Source organism: Megascapheus bottae, chromosome 28 (genome assembly GCF_031878675.1).
Source record: "Megascapheus bottae isolate mThoBot1 chromosome 28, mThoBot2.hap1, whole genome shotgun sequence".
Lineage (NCBI taxonomy): Eukaryota > Metazoa > Chordata > Mammalia > Rodentia > Geomyidae > Megascapheus > Megascapheus bottae.
The window spans coordinates 8,961,627-8,979,065 of record NC_143536.1 but is presented as its reverse complement, the minus strand read 5'-3'; the positions used below and the strand labels follow the sequence as shown (position 1 = coordinate 8,979,065).

Here is a 17,439-nt window from a genome sequence, read left to right as displayed (position 1 = left end):
CAGGATGTGGAAAGGGCAGAGGGAGCCCCAGGGCAGACTCAACAACATTGGCATGAAGCAACCAGGGGTTTAGATATTCCCCAGGATTTGACATTCAGGATATGTGAAGCCCAGGATCTGCCACGTTGTAAAGTAGAACTTCAAAGGAGAATGAACTCGTGGACCCCAAAAGGTGAGAACTTTTCAGATGGACATGTTCCTCTAATTCATCCATCCACTTATCCGTCACTCATCATCTGTCTTCAACCCATCCATCCTACTATCCGTGCTTCATTCCATACTTCCATCATCCATCTACCCATCCATCCATCCTTCCATCCATCCATCCATCCATCATCTACCCATCCATCCACCCATCCTTCATCACTGCCATCCATCATCCTGTCAGCTCTCTTCACATCCATCCATCTGCCCATCCACCCATCCTTCATCCACTGGCATCCATCCCCCTCCCAGTGGCTGGCCACTGCACCTCGGTAGTAGATATCTCGGAAGGGTGAGTTGATGAACTCTCGCATGTTGCCAGTGCGCTCGGCAATATCCAGCAGCACAGGGATGGTATCGTTGCGGCCATTGTTCAAGTTCAGCAGGGCCTTGGGCAGGCAGGTCTTCCCCGTGGATGGTTCTGGAACAGATGGGTAGAAGAAGCAGGCCTTCACCCCAGCCTTAACTGGTGGGTAGTGTGGGCACCGGGCCATGGACTGGAAGCAGAGCCGGTGCTCTGGCCTCCGTGGGATGCCACAGACTATAGATTGCTACTTAATTAATAGAATTTAGGGGGAGAAATAAAACTTGGGTACGAAGTTTCACTGCTACAGCATTTTACTCAGCCTGGCCTCAAAAGCTCAGCCAGCCTCCCAAGTGCTGGGATAAAGGCATGACCACTAGACTACACATTTGGGGTGATTTTTCAAGGGGCTTTGGAATCAAATCAGTGATTACTCAGGGTTAAGCCAAGTCAACCAGGCAGAATATAGCTCGGTGGCAGAATGCCTGCCTAGCTTGCATGAGGCAGTGATGAGCCGCTACTTCCCTACCGCAGGACTCCTCAGAGCCTTCATTCTGCCAATGGGAACTGTGAAAACGAGAAACACAGGAGTCTTTTCCAAGCATTTACACTAGCGCCCGCAAATCCCCGGAGAGTAGAGCAAATGGACAGAGGATGCGGAGTCACCTTAGAAAGGGCAGGGGCAGAGCCGGGAGTTTGGCCTCGTGGTAGAGTGTTTGCTTAGCATACACAAAGACCTGGATTCGATTCCTTGGTACCACATATATAGAAAAGCTGGAACTGGTCCTGTGGTGCAAGTGGTAGAGCACTAACCTTGAGGAAAGCCCAAGGACAGTGCTCAGGCCCTGAGTTTAGTCCCCAGGACTGGCCAAAAAAAAAAAAAGAAAGAAAGAAAGGGCAGGGGCAGGTGTTGAGGCCAAATAAATGCAGTCATAGTGTCAACCCCCTCATGAAATGAGACTCAAATACGAATGGGTCCTTTAGGTCTCTCAGTCATGCCTGCCAATGGCTCTTTGCAATTTTCTTTCTCTAGTAATTATTTCTAGGGTTACAGGAGTTGATTTTTACTTCAAATGAGTGAGTCAAGGAAAGAAAATTATCCTGTGAGTCAGGCCTAGGGCAAAAATCTTTCTGGGGACACAAGACTAGTCCAAAGGGGGACAGTTCATCTTGGGGTTCAAGTTGTGGCTTTGCTTCTGACAGCCATCACCCCCTTTCTCAGTGTGGTTTCCTCTCTGGTTCAATGAAGACAAATGTGCCCTTAGTTGGAGAAGTCGATGCACTGATCAATGTTTGTTGATTAGCCTGATACCAGGCGGACAGGAGCCCTAAATAAATATTCCAGCCACTCTGCTGACATTTCCCCAGATGCCAGGGACCAGCAGGAAGGGCTAGGGAGCGTGGTGGGGACCTGGCCTCCAGTCCCAGACCCCTAGAATGGAGTTTCTTAGACAGCCTTGCTCCTCATCTGCTTGCTGCGGCACCCTGGCACCCAGCCCCAGAGCAACACTCGTGGATGATTGATGAAGTCCGATTCCCCAGGTATGTAACTGGAGGGGAGGGGTTACCTCCCGTGCTGGCCAAGGCCCCGGGGGACTCTGAAGACCCAGACAGGCAGCTATGGCCTCAAGGCAGTGTTAGGCCATTTTTATCAATGTTTTCTGTTGTCTGACAACCCTGGGTTTCCACATCCCCTATCTTTCACGCCCAAGTTCACACCCAGTTACACAGTGTCCTTATAGGAGCAGGGAGTCCACACCCAGTCAAAAACCTTTAGCCTGAATTCTAGCTACTCAGGAGGCTGAGATCTGAGGATTGTAGTTCAAAGCCAACCCGGGCACAAATGTCCATGAGAATCCTATCTCCAATTATCTGCCAGAAAACCAGAAGAGGTGCTATGGCTCAAGTGGTAGAGTGCTAGCCTTGAGCTGAAGAGCTCAGGGACAGTGCCCAGGCCCAGAGGTCAAGCCCTAGAACTGACAAAAACAAAAGACAAAACAAAACAAAACAAACAACAACAAAAAAAACCCTTGGCACCACCTTCTGTGTCCTCCTTTCTCCTCTAAGCCGACCTCCAGCAAGTCCAGCTCTGCTCCACTTCTGCTGTTATCACCCTGGTCCAAAATGCCCAAAACACCTTCCTGGATTCCCCCAGCCTCTCTGCCCTTCCTCCATACACTTTCTACAAAGCAGCTACCATAGTCACCTAAGAGGTACAACTCTTAGCGTAGAAAGCCACGGGCCCTTTGCACATGCCATCTCATCACTCGCCCCTTATTTAGAACACTCCTCACTCCTCTGTTCACCTGGCTAACAGAACTCACTCTCAGATGTGTGTTGCTTCATATTGGAAAAGTTCTCCTGAAATTTTCCACACTTGCTTAACTCCTATAATAGAGTCTCCTGTTGATACTCCTATTTGTAACCAGATTATTTCCATGGTTGAAAAAAATACCAATTCCACTTAGGAGCTTATTATGAACAAGGTGAATTTCAGGTATTATCCGCCTCATTCATCAACTAGTCATTGCCACTCCGAGCCTCCCCAGAGCCTGACAGTAGGTGTCCAGTAACCACTCACTGAGATAAAAAGAAAAATAAAATCCTCAAGTAGGACCAGACCCTGGCTTGGGCTGGAGACAGCCTGGACCTGCAATGAGACTCTAGGACCAGAGTCTTCCCAGAGAGGAAGCAGGACATGCAGTTCTGGAAATGACCACCAGGGGGCAAGGGAGCCTGGCTGCAGGACTTGGGGAGGGATGGTAAATTGCCCATAGGCAATGGAGAGGTTGTGAAATGTCAGAAGGGAGGAGTTGGGGGGTGGACAGGCACCCCTGAAAATCAGATGGACTTATTTGCCTCTAGATAGAAAACCAGCCAGGGGCGGGTCCAGGTTCTGTGGAGCCTGAGGCCTGGACAATTAAGGGGCCCTGTTTGTAGGAATAAACACACAATTACGAGCACAAGTCAGTCCAGGAACTCAGATGGGGCGTGATGGGAAAGGGACCCTCTAGTTATTTAGAATCACAGGCCCTGCACACAGAGGGCCCCTGCCGGGCATCTCCAAGTCCTCACTCTGCTCACACACGGACGCACACCTGTCAGGGGTTCTCCGACTGGGCTCAGAGCCTCCACTTAGCCCTGGACTCGGGGAGAAGAAGCCTGAAGGCACTGCTGGGCTGCCCTGTGCTCAACACTCTAGAACGATCTCTCCCCAGGCCAGGACTCGACTTTTTCTATTCTTGTCCAGTTTACAAGACACTTTCCTTCGGTGCAGAGGTGGGGCTTGAGCCATGTGAGCTGCTGGACTCTTGTCTACTACACCTGTGCCTAGGCAAGGACATGCTGAAGGGATCCGGGCAGGGGGCGGGGAAGCAGAGGGTTAAGTAGCATGGCAAAGGACCCACAGTCTCCCTGACCAATGCTCTTCTTCAGTCTACTGACCCAACAGGCAATGCTGAGGGGAAGGGGACCCGCCCTACAATGCCAGGCATCCTGCAGCCCCAGCCAGGCCCTCCTGGTGGCTTACCCCGGAACTCCTCATCAGTCAGGCGCTTCTTGTGCGTCAGCAGGAAGGGGAGCAGCCCGTCCAGGTCTGCCGTGGAGCCCCGGGACACGATGTCAAAGAGGATGGGCCGGTTGAAGACCTTGAGGATGGGGGGTGGCTGTGGTGCTGGAGCTTTGGGGCTCTGCGGCTGCTTCCTGGAGGGAGAAGGGGTTGGCAGGGGGCTCAGGCGCTGTGGACCCGCTGTCCACACCAGAGCGCCTAGAGGGGGGTGGGCAGCCAAGGCTCTAGCAAGGGATGGGGACAGAGGAACAGGTAGAGAACCCAGGGAACCTTCCAGACCACCCAATCAACTGCAAACCTACTAAGCATGGGATAGAAACAAAGAAATGCACAGCCTGCCTATCCATCACCTACCCAATCACCCGTCCACCCACTCACTCATACCTACAGACAGACAGACAGACAGACAGACACCCAGCTACACGTGCATCACTTACCCATCCATCCACCCCTCCATCCATCCAGCTATCACCCACCTACCCACTCACCCATACCTACGTACATTCACACACACGTACACACATGCATCCATCCCCCACCCATCCCACCCATCAACCCATCCACAGCCCCCTCATCTATCACTCACCTCCCCATCTGTCCATCCCTCCATCCATCCACCCATTCACTCCTCCACCCACTCATCCACTCGTCCATTCACCTCCCCACCCAGCCATTCATCTACCTACTCACCTACCCATCCACCTACTTCTCCATTCATCAATCCACTCGCCCACCCCCTCCACCCACTCATCACCAGTCTACCCACTGCTCCATCTACCCATCCACAGGGTATGACAAAGTTAGGAGAAGGTGGTCTGGGGCCAACAGAGAATGGTGGGCCACACATGGTTACCACACAGAGACTCTCTGGAAGAGAAAGGTTAATGCCAGAAGATCTCCCATACTAGAGGCCCACAAAGGTCAGGGGGTGCTCAGAGGATAAGTGGTGGGAGGAGTGGTGGTCACAGTGGCTCTGACTGCTTGGATGGATGGATGGATGACTAAGTAGACAAACTGATGGCTAGCCAGCCTCTAGATGAAAGGATTGGTTAGAAAAGAAAGGAGGAACGAGGTAGAGGGAGGGAAAGAGGAAAAAAGGAGGAGGAGAAAAGGAAGACAGGACGGCATCCCAAGTTTTAGAAGTGGGGAATTAGAATTGATTCTAATTAGAATTTTAGAATTAGAATTCTAAAAAAAAAAAAAAATAGAGGTAGGGCCAGGAGTTTGGTCTAGTGGTAGAGTGCTTGTCTAGCATGCACGAAGACCTGGGTTCGATTCCTCAATACCACATACATAGAAAAAAGTCGGAAGCGGTGCTGTGGCTCACCAAGCACAGTACTCAGGCCCCAAGGTCAAGCCCAGGACTGGCAAAAAAAAAAAAAAAAATAGAAAACGAGAAGTAATGCTTTCTAAATGGCGGGAGGAACGGCACCAGGAAGCTGGAGGAGGAATAGACATTGGGACGAGCAAACGGCAGCTAGATGGCAAGTTGGTGGAATGGTTACACAGATGGCTGGACAGATACATGACGGGTGGATAGATGTACACGTATGTATTTGAATGAATGAGTGCCAGAAGGACAGACGGGGCAGGGGGAAGATGTGGATCATGCAGACACCCGTCTTGGGCATGTAGCTATGGACGGATAGGTAGCGGGTACGGTCGTGGGTGAAGGAAGACACCCGGGTGAGGAGTCGGGGATGGGTGGGGGCGGGGTGGACAGGTGATGGATGGATTAGTGGGTGGTGGAGGCTGGTCAGATGATAGACAGAGGGACAGGGACTCGGCAGTACTCACTCCAGGACCTTCCTCCTCCATCGCTTGTTGTCGCTGGGGTGGTGGCGGTAGGTGCCATAGTCAAAGAGCGAGTCCATGGGCGCTTTCTTGGGCCCGGGCCCCGAGGCCTCGTACAGGGTGGACTCCAGCAGGTCGATGGGGTTGGGGACCCCCTTGCGGAAGGCACCCTGGAACTTCATGCGCAGGTTGGTTCGGCCATCCCCAGGCCCTGCGGGGCGGGCAGCGGCCTCGGCCGGGGAGGCGGAGGGGGAGCCTTCCTCGCCCTCAAACAGATTGGCCAGCGAGGACAAGGGGAAGGCCTCTCCACCCGGGCTGCCGTTCTCGTCCCCGGGGGGCTCGGCCCCCTCCCCGGGCCCCGCCCGGGGGCCTTCATCCGACATGCTGGCCCAGATCCAACTGTGCCGCCCAGCCTGCAGGGGGATGAGGAGGGGGGCGGGGAGTCAGGGGGACGCGTGGCCACGGGTGGGGGCTCCAGGGAGTCCCCCTCCCATGTGGGCAAACAGCACTGCCGCCAGCCGCTTCAAAGCCACCGTTGTAATGACAGGGGCCGAGGCCACCACACCCAGCTGTGGTCGGCCGGGGCCAGCGCCCCGTGCACACCACAGGAGCAGCTTTCAGGAAGCTGGAAACAGGGTCAGCCTGGGGCCCAGCGACGCTGTCCACTGGCTGGCAGAGGAGGAGTGACCTCAGTGCCTAGGGATGACCCAGTGAGCCAGCTTCCCAGCCCCACTGCGCAGGGTTCAACGCCACACTCAGCGGCAGTGGCAGGGTGAGCTAGCAGAGACACTGGGCGCAAGCCATGTGCTGTGCCCAGTGGGCACGTGGTAGACCCAGGCCACTCTCGGGCAAGGCCAGTGTTCCTCACCGTCCCCTCTAGCACCAGAGACCCCACCATATAGAACCAGAACGGGAGCAACCAGGCCTCCCTTTGGGGGGAGTGTGGGGGAAAACAGAGCGTCAGAGTTTCCCCTGGGGACGGGCAGCCCTTTGGATACACACAGGGAGAGGAGCTGGACGAGGAGTTTCTCAAGACTGAGCTCTGATTCCAGCTCTGCTGTTTGCGTGGAGCGTGGCCTCCGTTGTCAGCGCTGTAAAATGGGAAGCACTGTGGTAGCTTCACAGAGTCATAGGCGGTCACGAAAAGATTGGACACAGACGTTTGCCTCTCCGGTTTTCACCGCCCCTCCTCCTAGGACCTTGGGCAGCTGAGGACCCACCCAGTGCAGCACCCCACAGGACCTGGGAGACTTTGGGTCTTGTCTCACAGCACGACCCGGATGTCCCCCCCCCCCATTATGACTACCATGTGATCTTGGACTTGGCTCTCCAGAAATGGGGGTGGGGGAGCAGGTCAAGGCTGGGAGAGATCCTCCAAGGGACCCAGGCACTGGGGGACAGATTGTTCCCCCAGACACAGCCTGACTGACAGCCATCATGGTTAGCATTCTAATTATGAGACTAAAGAATAGTTATTTTCTCTCTTCTTGTTTTGGTGCCAATCCTGGGGTTTGAACTCTGAACCTAGGCACTGTCTCTGTTCTACCATTTGAGCCACAGCTCCACTTGTGGCTTTTTGCTGCTTAATTGGAGATAAGGGTCTCACAGACTTTCCTGCCTGAGGGGGCTTTGAACTATGATCCTCAGATCTCAGCCTCCTAAGTTTCTGGGACTACAGGTATGGGCCGCCAGCACCCAGCTTCAGGAATAAGGGTTTTTTTCCCCCCATTATTATAAAGGTGCTGTACAGAGGAGCTGCAGTTACATCAGTGAGGTCAAGAGCACCTCCTTCTGGAGGATGCGGGAATAGTCTCAGATCAATCATCTCAGTGCCGTACCTATAAGGTCACATCTGTGGCTACCACCATGTAAGAGGACGGTCTGCGGGCCTCTAGTGAACCCAGACCAGTGCTGCACAAAACCTACTCAGCCCAGGACAGCCCTGCACCACAAACCATAATGTCTGACCACCTTAAGGTAAGTGGCCAGGGGGTCATGCCGTGGGCCTGTGACAAAACCTAGAGCAGTTGCTGTGGCTGCTATGGGCCACAGGTTTCCTGGGCACGGCCTGGATGCCAGGCCTCACAGTGCCCTGGGGAGGGGGAACAAGGATTCCTACTGGCTGGATGTGACGAGCCTGTGTCTCTAAGCCCTGCTTCTATGGGCCAGGAGCCCGGTAACACACAGATGCAGTACTGCTCCCGCCCCCATACCCAGCCAGGCCATTACCACTCAGTCCCAGTTTACCTGCTGTCCCCACCCACTCCCTCCAGCCTGCAGGATGCCTGGCATTTCACGGCCCCTCCCCGGGAACCTGAGGAGGCCTGCTGGGCCCTTGTCCCCATTTCACAGCTGAGAACACTGAGGCCCATGAGGCCCACCGGGGACCAAATGACCCAGCCCAGCCATGCTGTTCTCTGGGCTCCCTTGCAAATGCTGTTCTCTGCGGTGTGGGGAGGGAGGGTTTCCTCCTTGTTCCCATTTGCCCTGCAGGCTGTTATTACGAATTCCAAACTGATGCCAGCCTGGGGGGGAGGGGGCTGGAGAGACCCCGGTGTGTGGAAGCTGGCATGTGTGTACACACACACACACACGCATGTGCCCAGGGGAAACAAGTGTGAACAGCACACAGCCCTCTTTCGCAGTCACACAAAGCAAAGGTTTTCATGTAACCTGCATTGGGTTTTGTTGGTTTTGTTTTTAAATTACGACGGCTGGGTGCTGGTCTCACATCTGTAATCTTAGCTACTCGGGAGGCTGAGATCTGAGGCTCACAGTTTGAAGCTAGCTCGGACAGTGAAGTTTATGAGATTCTTTATTTCCAATGAACCTCCTTAAAAAAAAAAAAAGCTGGAAATGGAGCTGAAGCTCAAGTGGTAGAGCACTAGTTTTGAGCACATAAGTTCCGAGACATGTGCCCAGGCCCTGAGTTCTAACCCCAGGTCTGGCATACCCCCCAAAATTGTTTTAAATCGCACCAATGCAGGGCATGATGGGACATGCCTATAATCCTAGCACCCGAGAGACTGAGGCAGGAGGAGGAGGAGGAGGATTTGAAGGCTAGCCTGGGCTATAGAAAAGAAACAAAGAAATACACACACACACACACACACACACACACACACACACACACACACAGACCCCAAAATTGGAGTTCACACAGATAGTAGCTGGGAAGGGACCAGGGCCCAGGTCAGATCCCAGCCCCCACTCCTAAGCCGGCTGAGTGAGTGGAAATATGTATCTTGAGCCTCCATTTCCTCACCTGCCCAGGCGAGGAGCAGCTATGCCAGGTCCTCGCTGAGCAGCCGAGGGTGCTCCTGCCCCACCCCCACCCGCACCCCCTCCCATCCCTGGGGCTTTGCCTGATCTCATGGAAACTTTGGCTCGAATCGGAATCTGTCAAATCCCAACCTCCTGATTACAGGACCAAAGAAAGCCGCTTAAATCTGAGGGCAGGTCTGGGCACGCTGGGTGGCCCCATGGCACAGAAAAAGGGCTCCGGGAGCTGGCAGCACCCCTTGGGTCCCTGGGATGACAGTACCCGAGGTATCTTGCGGTGGCACCAGTAACAGTAAAACCCAGACAGCTCTAGCCTGAGGGGAGGCAGATGGCTTCGGGCTCCAGCCTTCGCCCGGGCTGCTCCCCCTGTCCTGCCATGCCATTCCCTCGCTGTCAAGCCTTTTCCCACAGACTGGGTGCTCGTGCTTTTCATGGGATACATGAACCCTGGAACTCAGGGTTTGGCACACCCAGGGTCCCCAGGCCCCTACTAGTGAGCCACCCCCCAGCCTTCCATCTTAAACAGCACTTCCTCTGAGAGCTCTTCCTGCTCACCCTCTGCCTCCGCCCCGTTCACCCTCTGAGTTGCACGCAGTTGTAACCAGGGTGGGCCTTGCACCTCAGTCCCCCGACCTCTGCCTCCCACATAGCGGGGATTGCAGGTGAGCACCACCCTGCACAGCCAGAACAGGATAGCCAGAGGCCCTGTTTTCTTAGATGGTGGGAAGAAAGGCAGGAAGAAGAGGCGGCCCCGGGGGGGTTGGAAGATGGTGTAGGAGGTTGACTTTCTCTCCCTCCTGGTCTCTCTCCCTCCTGCTCTCCCTCAAGGCTCTCTGTGGGTCTGTGGGCCCCACGCTGGCATGAGCATCTTGAACTGCAGAGCAGGCCTGGGGGGCAGGGGTGGGACCCCAGGCCCTGAGGGAAGGCAGGGAGGGAAGGGGTGCTGCAGAGAGAACCATGGGGGTGGGGAGACACTGTGCTTGGAAACAGATGCGTTCACCAGCCACAACCTGGACGGCCTTCCTGGTGGCCCAGGCTCGGGGCCCCATCACTCCGTTCAAGCCCTGAACAGTGCCCCATACAGGCACCTGTGGGCATCAAGGCCCGGTCAGTATTCTTGGAAGATAGGTGGATGGGCAGATGGCCAGATGGAGGCCTGAGTGGGCTTGGACATCAGTAGAGGCTGGCCTGGCATCTGAAGGTACGCTCTGGCAGACACCACCGAGCAGCGGCCCAGGGAGCAGTGGCTGGGAACTCAGGCCCTGGGCCAGGCAAAACTTGCTGCCTGCCAGCCTGCTCCTGGCCCCCGGTGGGCGGCAGCGGGGGGGGGGGGGGGGCATCACACCATGGGCGCCCTCCCTGGCCTGTGTTTACCTAGCAGGTCTGGGCCCAGCCCGCTTCCTGTTTGCTGCACACTGGCCGCCTGTCCAGGGCAAACAGAGCCCTAGTGTCTTACAGGATGTCCCCTTAAGACTCACATCACCCAGGCAGGACGGTCTGGGGTGACTCACTGGGCCCAGCATGGCCTCAGCAAGTCACTCAGTCATTCTTCAATCCCAGAGGGTTAGAAGGAGTTTTCCAAGCCATGTGAATACCCCTCAGAGCTCTCACGGGAATCTGGGCATTGCCAGGGGTCCCCAGCTCTGGTGGGGGGTTGGGGGAAACCCAAAGGAAGACAGCGTGGTGTTAGGATGGACATTATGAAAACTAGAAAGGCTATTTACAGTGGGACTCCATTTACACAGCATACATGAATGCCCAGAGGCTGGGGAGGAAGGCAGCTAGCAACTAAGGGCCTATTTTGGGGTGAAATGTTCTGGATTTAAGCCGAGCACTGGTGGCTCATACCTATAATCTCAGCAACTCAGGACGCTAAGGTATGAGGATCAGGGTTTGAAGCCAGCTAGAGCAGACAAATCCTTGAGATGCTTACCTCCTGTTAACCAAGGAAAAGCCATAATGGAGCTGTGGCTCAAATGGTAGAGCTCCAGCCTTGAGGAAAATGCCAAGAGCCAGTCCAAGGCCCAGAGTTCGATCCAAAACATAAATAAAGAGCAAAGTAATTATTTTAAAAAGGAGAGAGTGAGGAAAGGAGTGACATTGTGCAAAAAGTGTGATCTCTGTCTGATTTATGTAACTGGAACACCTTTGGACTTCACTTTTATAATAACAAAAACAAATTGTTTTCAGTCATGGGGTATGAACTCTAGGCCTAGGTGCTGACTCTGAGGTCTTGAACTCTACCACCTTAAGCCACAGTGTCACTTCCAGTTTTCTGTTGGTTAACTGGGGTTAACAGTCTCATGGACTTTCATGTCCGGGGTGGCTTTGAACTGTGATTCTCCAATCTCAGCTTCCCAAGTAGCTAGGATTTACAGGCATGAGCCACAGGCATCCAGCCAATAATTTTTTTTTTAGTAAATTAAAAAAAGGCCCAGTGGCTAGTGTGTGAATTAGGTCTAAATAGCCATTCTTGCCTTGGTGACCTTGGGCTGTCTCTGTGACCTTGGACAGGGCCCTTTCCAGGTCTCTGCTTTCCCCAGGCATTACAGTAGAGGACCAGGGCTAAACACACCTGGGCTTTACCAGGGTTCTGGCTCACAGCAGAGGCCTTGGAGCACAAGTCCCCTTCCTGGAAGGCTCCAGGTCCTTCTTCCCACCCCAGCCCAGTCCTGGAGGCCTCCCAGTCTAGCTGGGCCCTGCTCAGAGCATGATGCTATCGGTCTGTGAAAAGAGGAGCCTCAGAGTCTGGGGGACCCCTCTCTCCCTGTGTGACCCCTCTTTTCTAGGGCAACTGCACCCCAGAGAACTCCAGCCAGTTCTATGCACTGCCTCCCACCTTCCCTCACCAGCTGTGGGAATCTGAAGGGAACTTCTCCTGGGCCTCAGTCTCCTCATCTGGAAAGTGGGGTGGTGCTTGCCAAGGCTCAGCAAAGGCTTACCCACCACTGCTCTGTAATCACTTGGGGTAGAGTACGTCCCACTATAAATTAAAGAACAAATAACAGCTCCCACCTGAGCAGGGCCGTGGGCAGGATTAAACGCTACCTTCCAACTTCAGCCGGTGCCCGCTGCCTCATTATGGCTTCCTGTCAATTTATACCAGGGGAAATGAACGACCCAGCAGGGGAACAAGGGTGTGGGGGGGGCGGGCAAGGCAGACACCCAGGCCCCAAGGCTGGGCTCGTGACTCTGCTGCTGTTTGGGAAGATTTCTCAACGCCTCATCTCTGGCAGGTGGTCAGCACAGGAAGTGTCCATTCTCCGGCTGGGAGACTGAGGCCCAAGCAGGCCAGGGTGCCCCCCCATCCGTGCATCCATCCTCCACCCCATCCCTAGGTGCCAAAGTCCCCGGGTTGCCAGATCTGAGTGAAGAGTAACCAACAATGAACGGGATGGCAGGAGCCGGGGAAGGGAGCCTGGGGCAGTAGAAAACCAGTCCAGCTCCACCCTGGGCATCGCCATGCTGGTAATTACGGTGTTGGCCACACGGGAGCATTTCACCAGCAACTTTACATGATTAACTGAGTCCTGGGAGGAAAAGATAGAAGCTGGCACTTGCCCAGATTGTTATATTACGCTGTCATATATGTGGTGGTCCATTCTCACACCTCCCAGGGAGGTAAACTGAGGCTCTGTGAGACCCAGTGTGAGCCAGCAGAGCTCACAAGTTGCAGGACAGAAAGAAGAATCAACTATGTCAGCTGCCATCTGATTTGAAGCCCATGGGGCTGGGTCGGAACTAGGAGGCAGAGCCCTGTTGTAAGCCCATTTTGCAGATGAGGAAACTGAGTCTTGTGGAGGTCTGGTCACTGTTCCAAGTCTACTTAATGCCAGAGATGAGGCCGTGTCTGTGCGGGTTTCTTTGGATGGCCCCTGCCTGGCAGACCCGTCCATCTGAACACTTCACTTCCAGTCTGCCTCTCGCCCTTCTTTCTCTTCCTTTCCCTCCCTCTGCCCACCACACACAGTTGTTCCTGATTCTGTCTTCTGTGCAGTGACACAAGAGAGCCAGACAGCTGGTTCCCAGCAAGGACAGTCCCCCTCAGTCCATCCTCACCTGCTAATCACACACACACACACACACACACACACACACACACACACACACACACACACACACACACACACGCAGTTCCAAAGGCGGTGAGCATTCCCAGTCAACTGGGTGGACCCCAGGCCTCCCCACCCTAGAGCAAAGCCAGCCTAGGGAGACAGAGGCAGCCTTTGTGCGGGGCGGGCACTTGGTGTGGTGGGCAGCCTTTCCTCACTACCCAAAGCAAACAAGCCAAGTCCCAGGTTAACGGACGCCCGTCTGCCTCGCGCCCCCGCCTCCTGGGCTCTCTCCAACCCCCTGATCTCATCTGGAGCAGGCCTGCGAGGGCTAGAGGGCTTCCTTACCGAGGAGGAAGCACTCCCAGAGAGGGGGGGCGTCCTCCCTAGTGTCACACAGCCAGCACGGGCTGGGACATGGAGCAGAAAGGGGAAGCAGAGGGTCAGGCCAGGTCTCAGGGATGGGAAGGAAGCTGGAGTCACAGTAAAAGGCAGGGCCTTGTTCCCTTCCTCATTCCTCCCAGGCCAGCTCCTGCGACCCAAGGGCACTCAAGGCAGAAGGAACCAGGACACATCAGGCATGGAACCTCCCCTTAAGCTGGCAGCAAACTCTGGGTGACCACCCTGGAAACAGAGATGTTAATCCACTGCCTGGAGCCACAGAGCAGTGAGTGGCAGAAGGAGTGGTGGATCGTACTCCAAGAAGGCTGAATCCAAGGTGGCTTTCCAGACAGGAAGCCAGTGACCAGACACTAGCTCTGCCAGGACCCAGGGGGACCAGAGTCACCAGGACTGCCCTCCAGGTCCTGTGCCAAGGAGCCAGATGTCCCTGGAAAATGATTTTCCTTCCTGAGCCTCAGTTTCCTCAGCTGTAGGCCCTGGCATTTATGGCCCTGCCCTTCCAGGGGTTGAGGCTATGGCACTATAAAAGAGCCTGGGGGACAGAGGCTGGCTATGACCTAAAGCCCATGTTAGAATGGAGACTGTCCACCCCCTCACTGCACAAATGAGGAAACTGAGGCTGGAGGATGGAGGAAGGGAACTTAGGAGGAGGTGGGTTTGAACCTGAGCAGCGGAGCTCTGGCCCTGGACAGGCTGGGGCGCCTGGTGCTGTCAACACCCATAAACACGTTGTGGCTCAAAGGCAAATATTTTGTGCCTCAGCCAAATGCAAGTCTAGCTTTGCCCCTGCCCCTCTACCTGGCATGGGGAAAAGGGGCCCTCGGGATGCTCTGGCTCTGAGGAAATGCACCCCAGGCCAGGCTGGAGGAGACGAGGGGCACCAGCGCCAGATGTGGGAGGATGGCTGCATGAGGTCTGACTGGGTAAAGAGGAAACTGAGGGCCCCTTTGACAGGTGAGGAAACGGAGGCTTACCCGGGCCAGCCAGGCTAGGAGTGGCAAGCCTGTCTCAGCATCTCTCTGCTGTAGTGTCTCTGGATTCTGGGTACCCCAGAGGGTCTGGACAAGCGGAGATAAGGTCACCCGAAGAGGGTTTGAGGGCACGGATTTCGGAGTCAGACAACGGTGCTTCATCTCAACTGACTAGAAAATCTACCTTTTCTCCCAGACCTCAGTTCCTCACTTGAAAAAATGGGTACAATAATAGTTCGGGGTTTTTTTTTTTTTTTTTCATCCAAATACACTTCATGCCTGCCTCAGTGTCCACGCTATTTTCCACCCTCACAACCTCGGCCAGCACATTCCAGGCCGGCCTCAGCTGATGGAACCTTGCACTGGGTTCAAAGCCAAGACCACAGCGCCCGGGGACCACAAGTGCCTCCAGAGATCGGGATTAATCTTTAACAGGTGAACTCCGATCGGATCGGTGATGCGGAGCCTTTCTCTGGAGCCCTCTGGCATGAAACGAATGTTCTCTCCCTGGCTTCCCGGTCCCAAGCTGCCACCAGGAAAGAGCTGTTCCCTGCCTTGTGGAATGTGCAAGTGTGCTGGAGAGTCCTCCTCAGAGTCAAACAGGGGGACACTGAGGCAGGGCCTGGGAGAGGTGGACATGTCTGTAGGATTGCATTCATCCCTCTAGGCACACACGAAGGAGCTCAAAAACCATGGCTAGAGTGTAGCTTAGGCTCAGAGTTCAGTCCCCAGCACCACACACCACAGTATTTCCTCAGTCAACTATGCAGTTGGCACTTCATGAGCACCTACTATGTGCCAGGCACAGTGAGGACAGGTCCTGTGTATCTGTCTTTTACACCTCCTCCCATCCGCCATTCTGCATTGCTCATCCGGGTACTTGGATCACTTCCTCAGCCTGGGAGACCCCCCCACCACACACACCCCAGCCTGGACCCCACTCTGTAGCCAGCGGGACCTTTCTAGACCATACTAACCACCATGGCTCTCCCCTTCGGGACTTCCTTGGCCCCTGCTTTACCCCTTGCTCCTGACTGCTCCCATCGCCCAGTGCAGACAAATGGCACCAGATGCGGCTCTGCAAACAGAAGAGTCTCATGTCTTCGCTCGTACCGTTCCCTTTGCCTGAACGTCCTTTCCTCTAATTTATTCCCCAAGGTGTGGCTCCTGTGCCGCCCTGATCAAACCCTCCCTGACCTCTCCTCGTTATGCCCTCCCTCCCCAGCATTCTTTTCTGCCTCCTCCCCAATTCATTCACCATGTCAAGCACTTGTGCCCACCTTGCTGATGGGGGGGGGGGGAGATCATGTCTCATGGAGGGACAACCTCCGTTCTCCCCTCCCATCCTCCAGGCTAGAGTTAGGCTGGGTCCAGGCCCTTGAGTGTTCCAGTGTGTTGACCAGGTGGGCTTCCAGGAGGGGCTGCAGAGTGGTGAGGCTGGGGGGGCCTCCATGGCCCCTCCAATATAGGACGTCTGGGGTTTGCTGAAGACCCCCCCACCTTCCCAGGGGCTCCCAGAAACATATGAGCACATTGCTCTGCGAAGACCCACCGGACTGTGAAGACCCTTTAGGTTGAGAGCCCTGATCTCTGCAACTCACCAACAAAGGGTCCCCATCCCTCCCACAGAATGAACTAGACAGGCAAGGTCTGCGGGACCGGCCCTTCCTTGGCCTTAGCCTCTTCCCCCAAGAACGTGCTGGCCAGCCAGAGCCGGCCGAGCCGTGACTGGGTCCCCACGCCAGCCCCGGGGTGTCCTCGAGCTACCTCGCCGTGAAGAGGGGAGGCCAACGGTTAGGGGACTAACCCAGGGTCACACCGGGGGGAGGCAGCAAGCACCCAGCTCCCCCGCAGGCTGGGCTCCCCCTCGTCGGAGCCCCCGCTCACCGTGCTCAGGACCAGGCCTGAGGGGGACCCCATACTCCGTCCCCCCGCCCAGGCGGCCGCCATGAGCTCCGCAGAGGCTCTGCGTGCTCAGAACTCCGGGGCCGGCCGGACAGGGGCCTCCTCGCTCCGCATCGTGGGCCCTGGGGTGGCCGGGCCGCATCGTCCCGGCTTTGGGTCGGCTCGGCGGCCCCTGCCCTGCGCCTGGGCATCCCTGGGCATCCCTACCGGGGAGGGGTGAGGACGCGCTGGCGGGGCGCGGACCCGGGCAGCCCGGGGTGGGCGCCAGCGGGCCCCGGCCCCGTGCGGGGCGCCGTCTCGCCCCTCTCCGGGTGGGCGGCAGCCCCAGGCTTTGGCTCCGGGGCGGGCGCCCATTTCACAGATGAGAAACCGAAGCCCGGGAGGGGAGCTCGGCTCCCGGGCGTCCCGCGGAGAAGCGGACCCGCGCCGCCCGCCCCGCTTCCAGAGCGCCGGGGACCGGGACGACCAAGTCTCGGGACCCTTGGGAATCCCCGGAACCGCTTCCCCGGGCGCGCGGCGACCCCGCCGGCCCGGCCCTCCCGGGCCCGACCCCACTCACCGCGGGACCTCCAGACGCAGGCGGTCCGGAGCGTGGCGCTTCCTGAATCCTGGCCCGGCCGGTCCGGGCAACCCGGCCCGGTGCCCGCGCCCCTCCTCCCGGCTCAGGTTCCAGCCGCGCGCCTCCTCGGGGCTCCGCCCACCGCGTGCCAGTCCCAGAGGCCCCGCCCAGCCCACCGGGGCCCCGCCCCGCGCTCGACCCCTCCCCGGGGCTCCGCCCACCTGCCCGGGCCCCACAGAGGCCCCGCCCACCTGCCAGAGACTTCGCCCACCCCGCCCCAATAACTCCCCTCCTGGTCCTCGGCTGCGCCTGGACCCCAGGGCCCTGACACCCGACAGGGCTGGGAGCGGCCTCAGTTTCCACACTGTTAGGATGGGCACTGTGGAGACGTGGGGCTT

General features: G+C 56.4%; 1 protein-coding gene across 1 annotated transcript in view; it reads right to left on the bottom strand.

Annotated features, from left to right (window-relative positions):
- The window catches only part of Trpv4 (transient receptor potential cation channel subfamily V member 4), a 28,531-nt gene extending 11,430 nt beyond the window's left edge, over positions 1-17,101 (bottom strand). Inside the window, exons 1-4 of the mRNA XM_090320299.1 lie at positions 17,042-17,101; positions 5,874-6,283; positions 4,038-4,210; positions 473-625 (exon numbers count right to left, since the gene is read on the bottom strand). Of these exons, the coding sequence (XP_090176425.1) occupies positions 473-625; positions 4,038-4,210; positions 5,874-6,253 (706 nt within the window). The 5' untranslated portion in view covers positions 6,254-6,283; positions 17,042-17,101. The remainder of the gene's footprint in view (positions 1-472; positions 626-4,037; positions 4,211-5,873; positions 6,284-17,041) is intronic.
- Between the last annotated feature and the right edge of the window lie 338 nt (positions 17,102-17,439).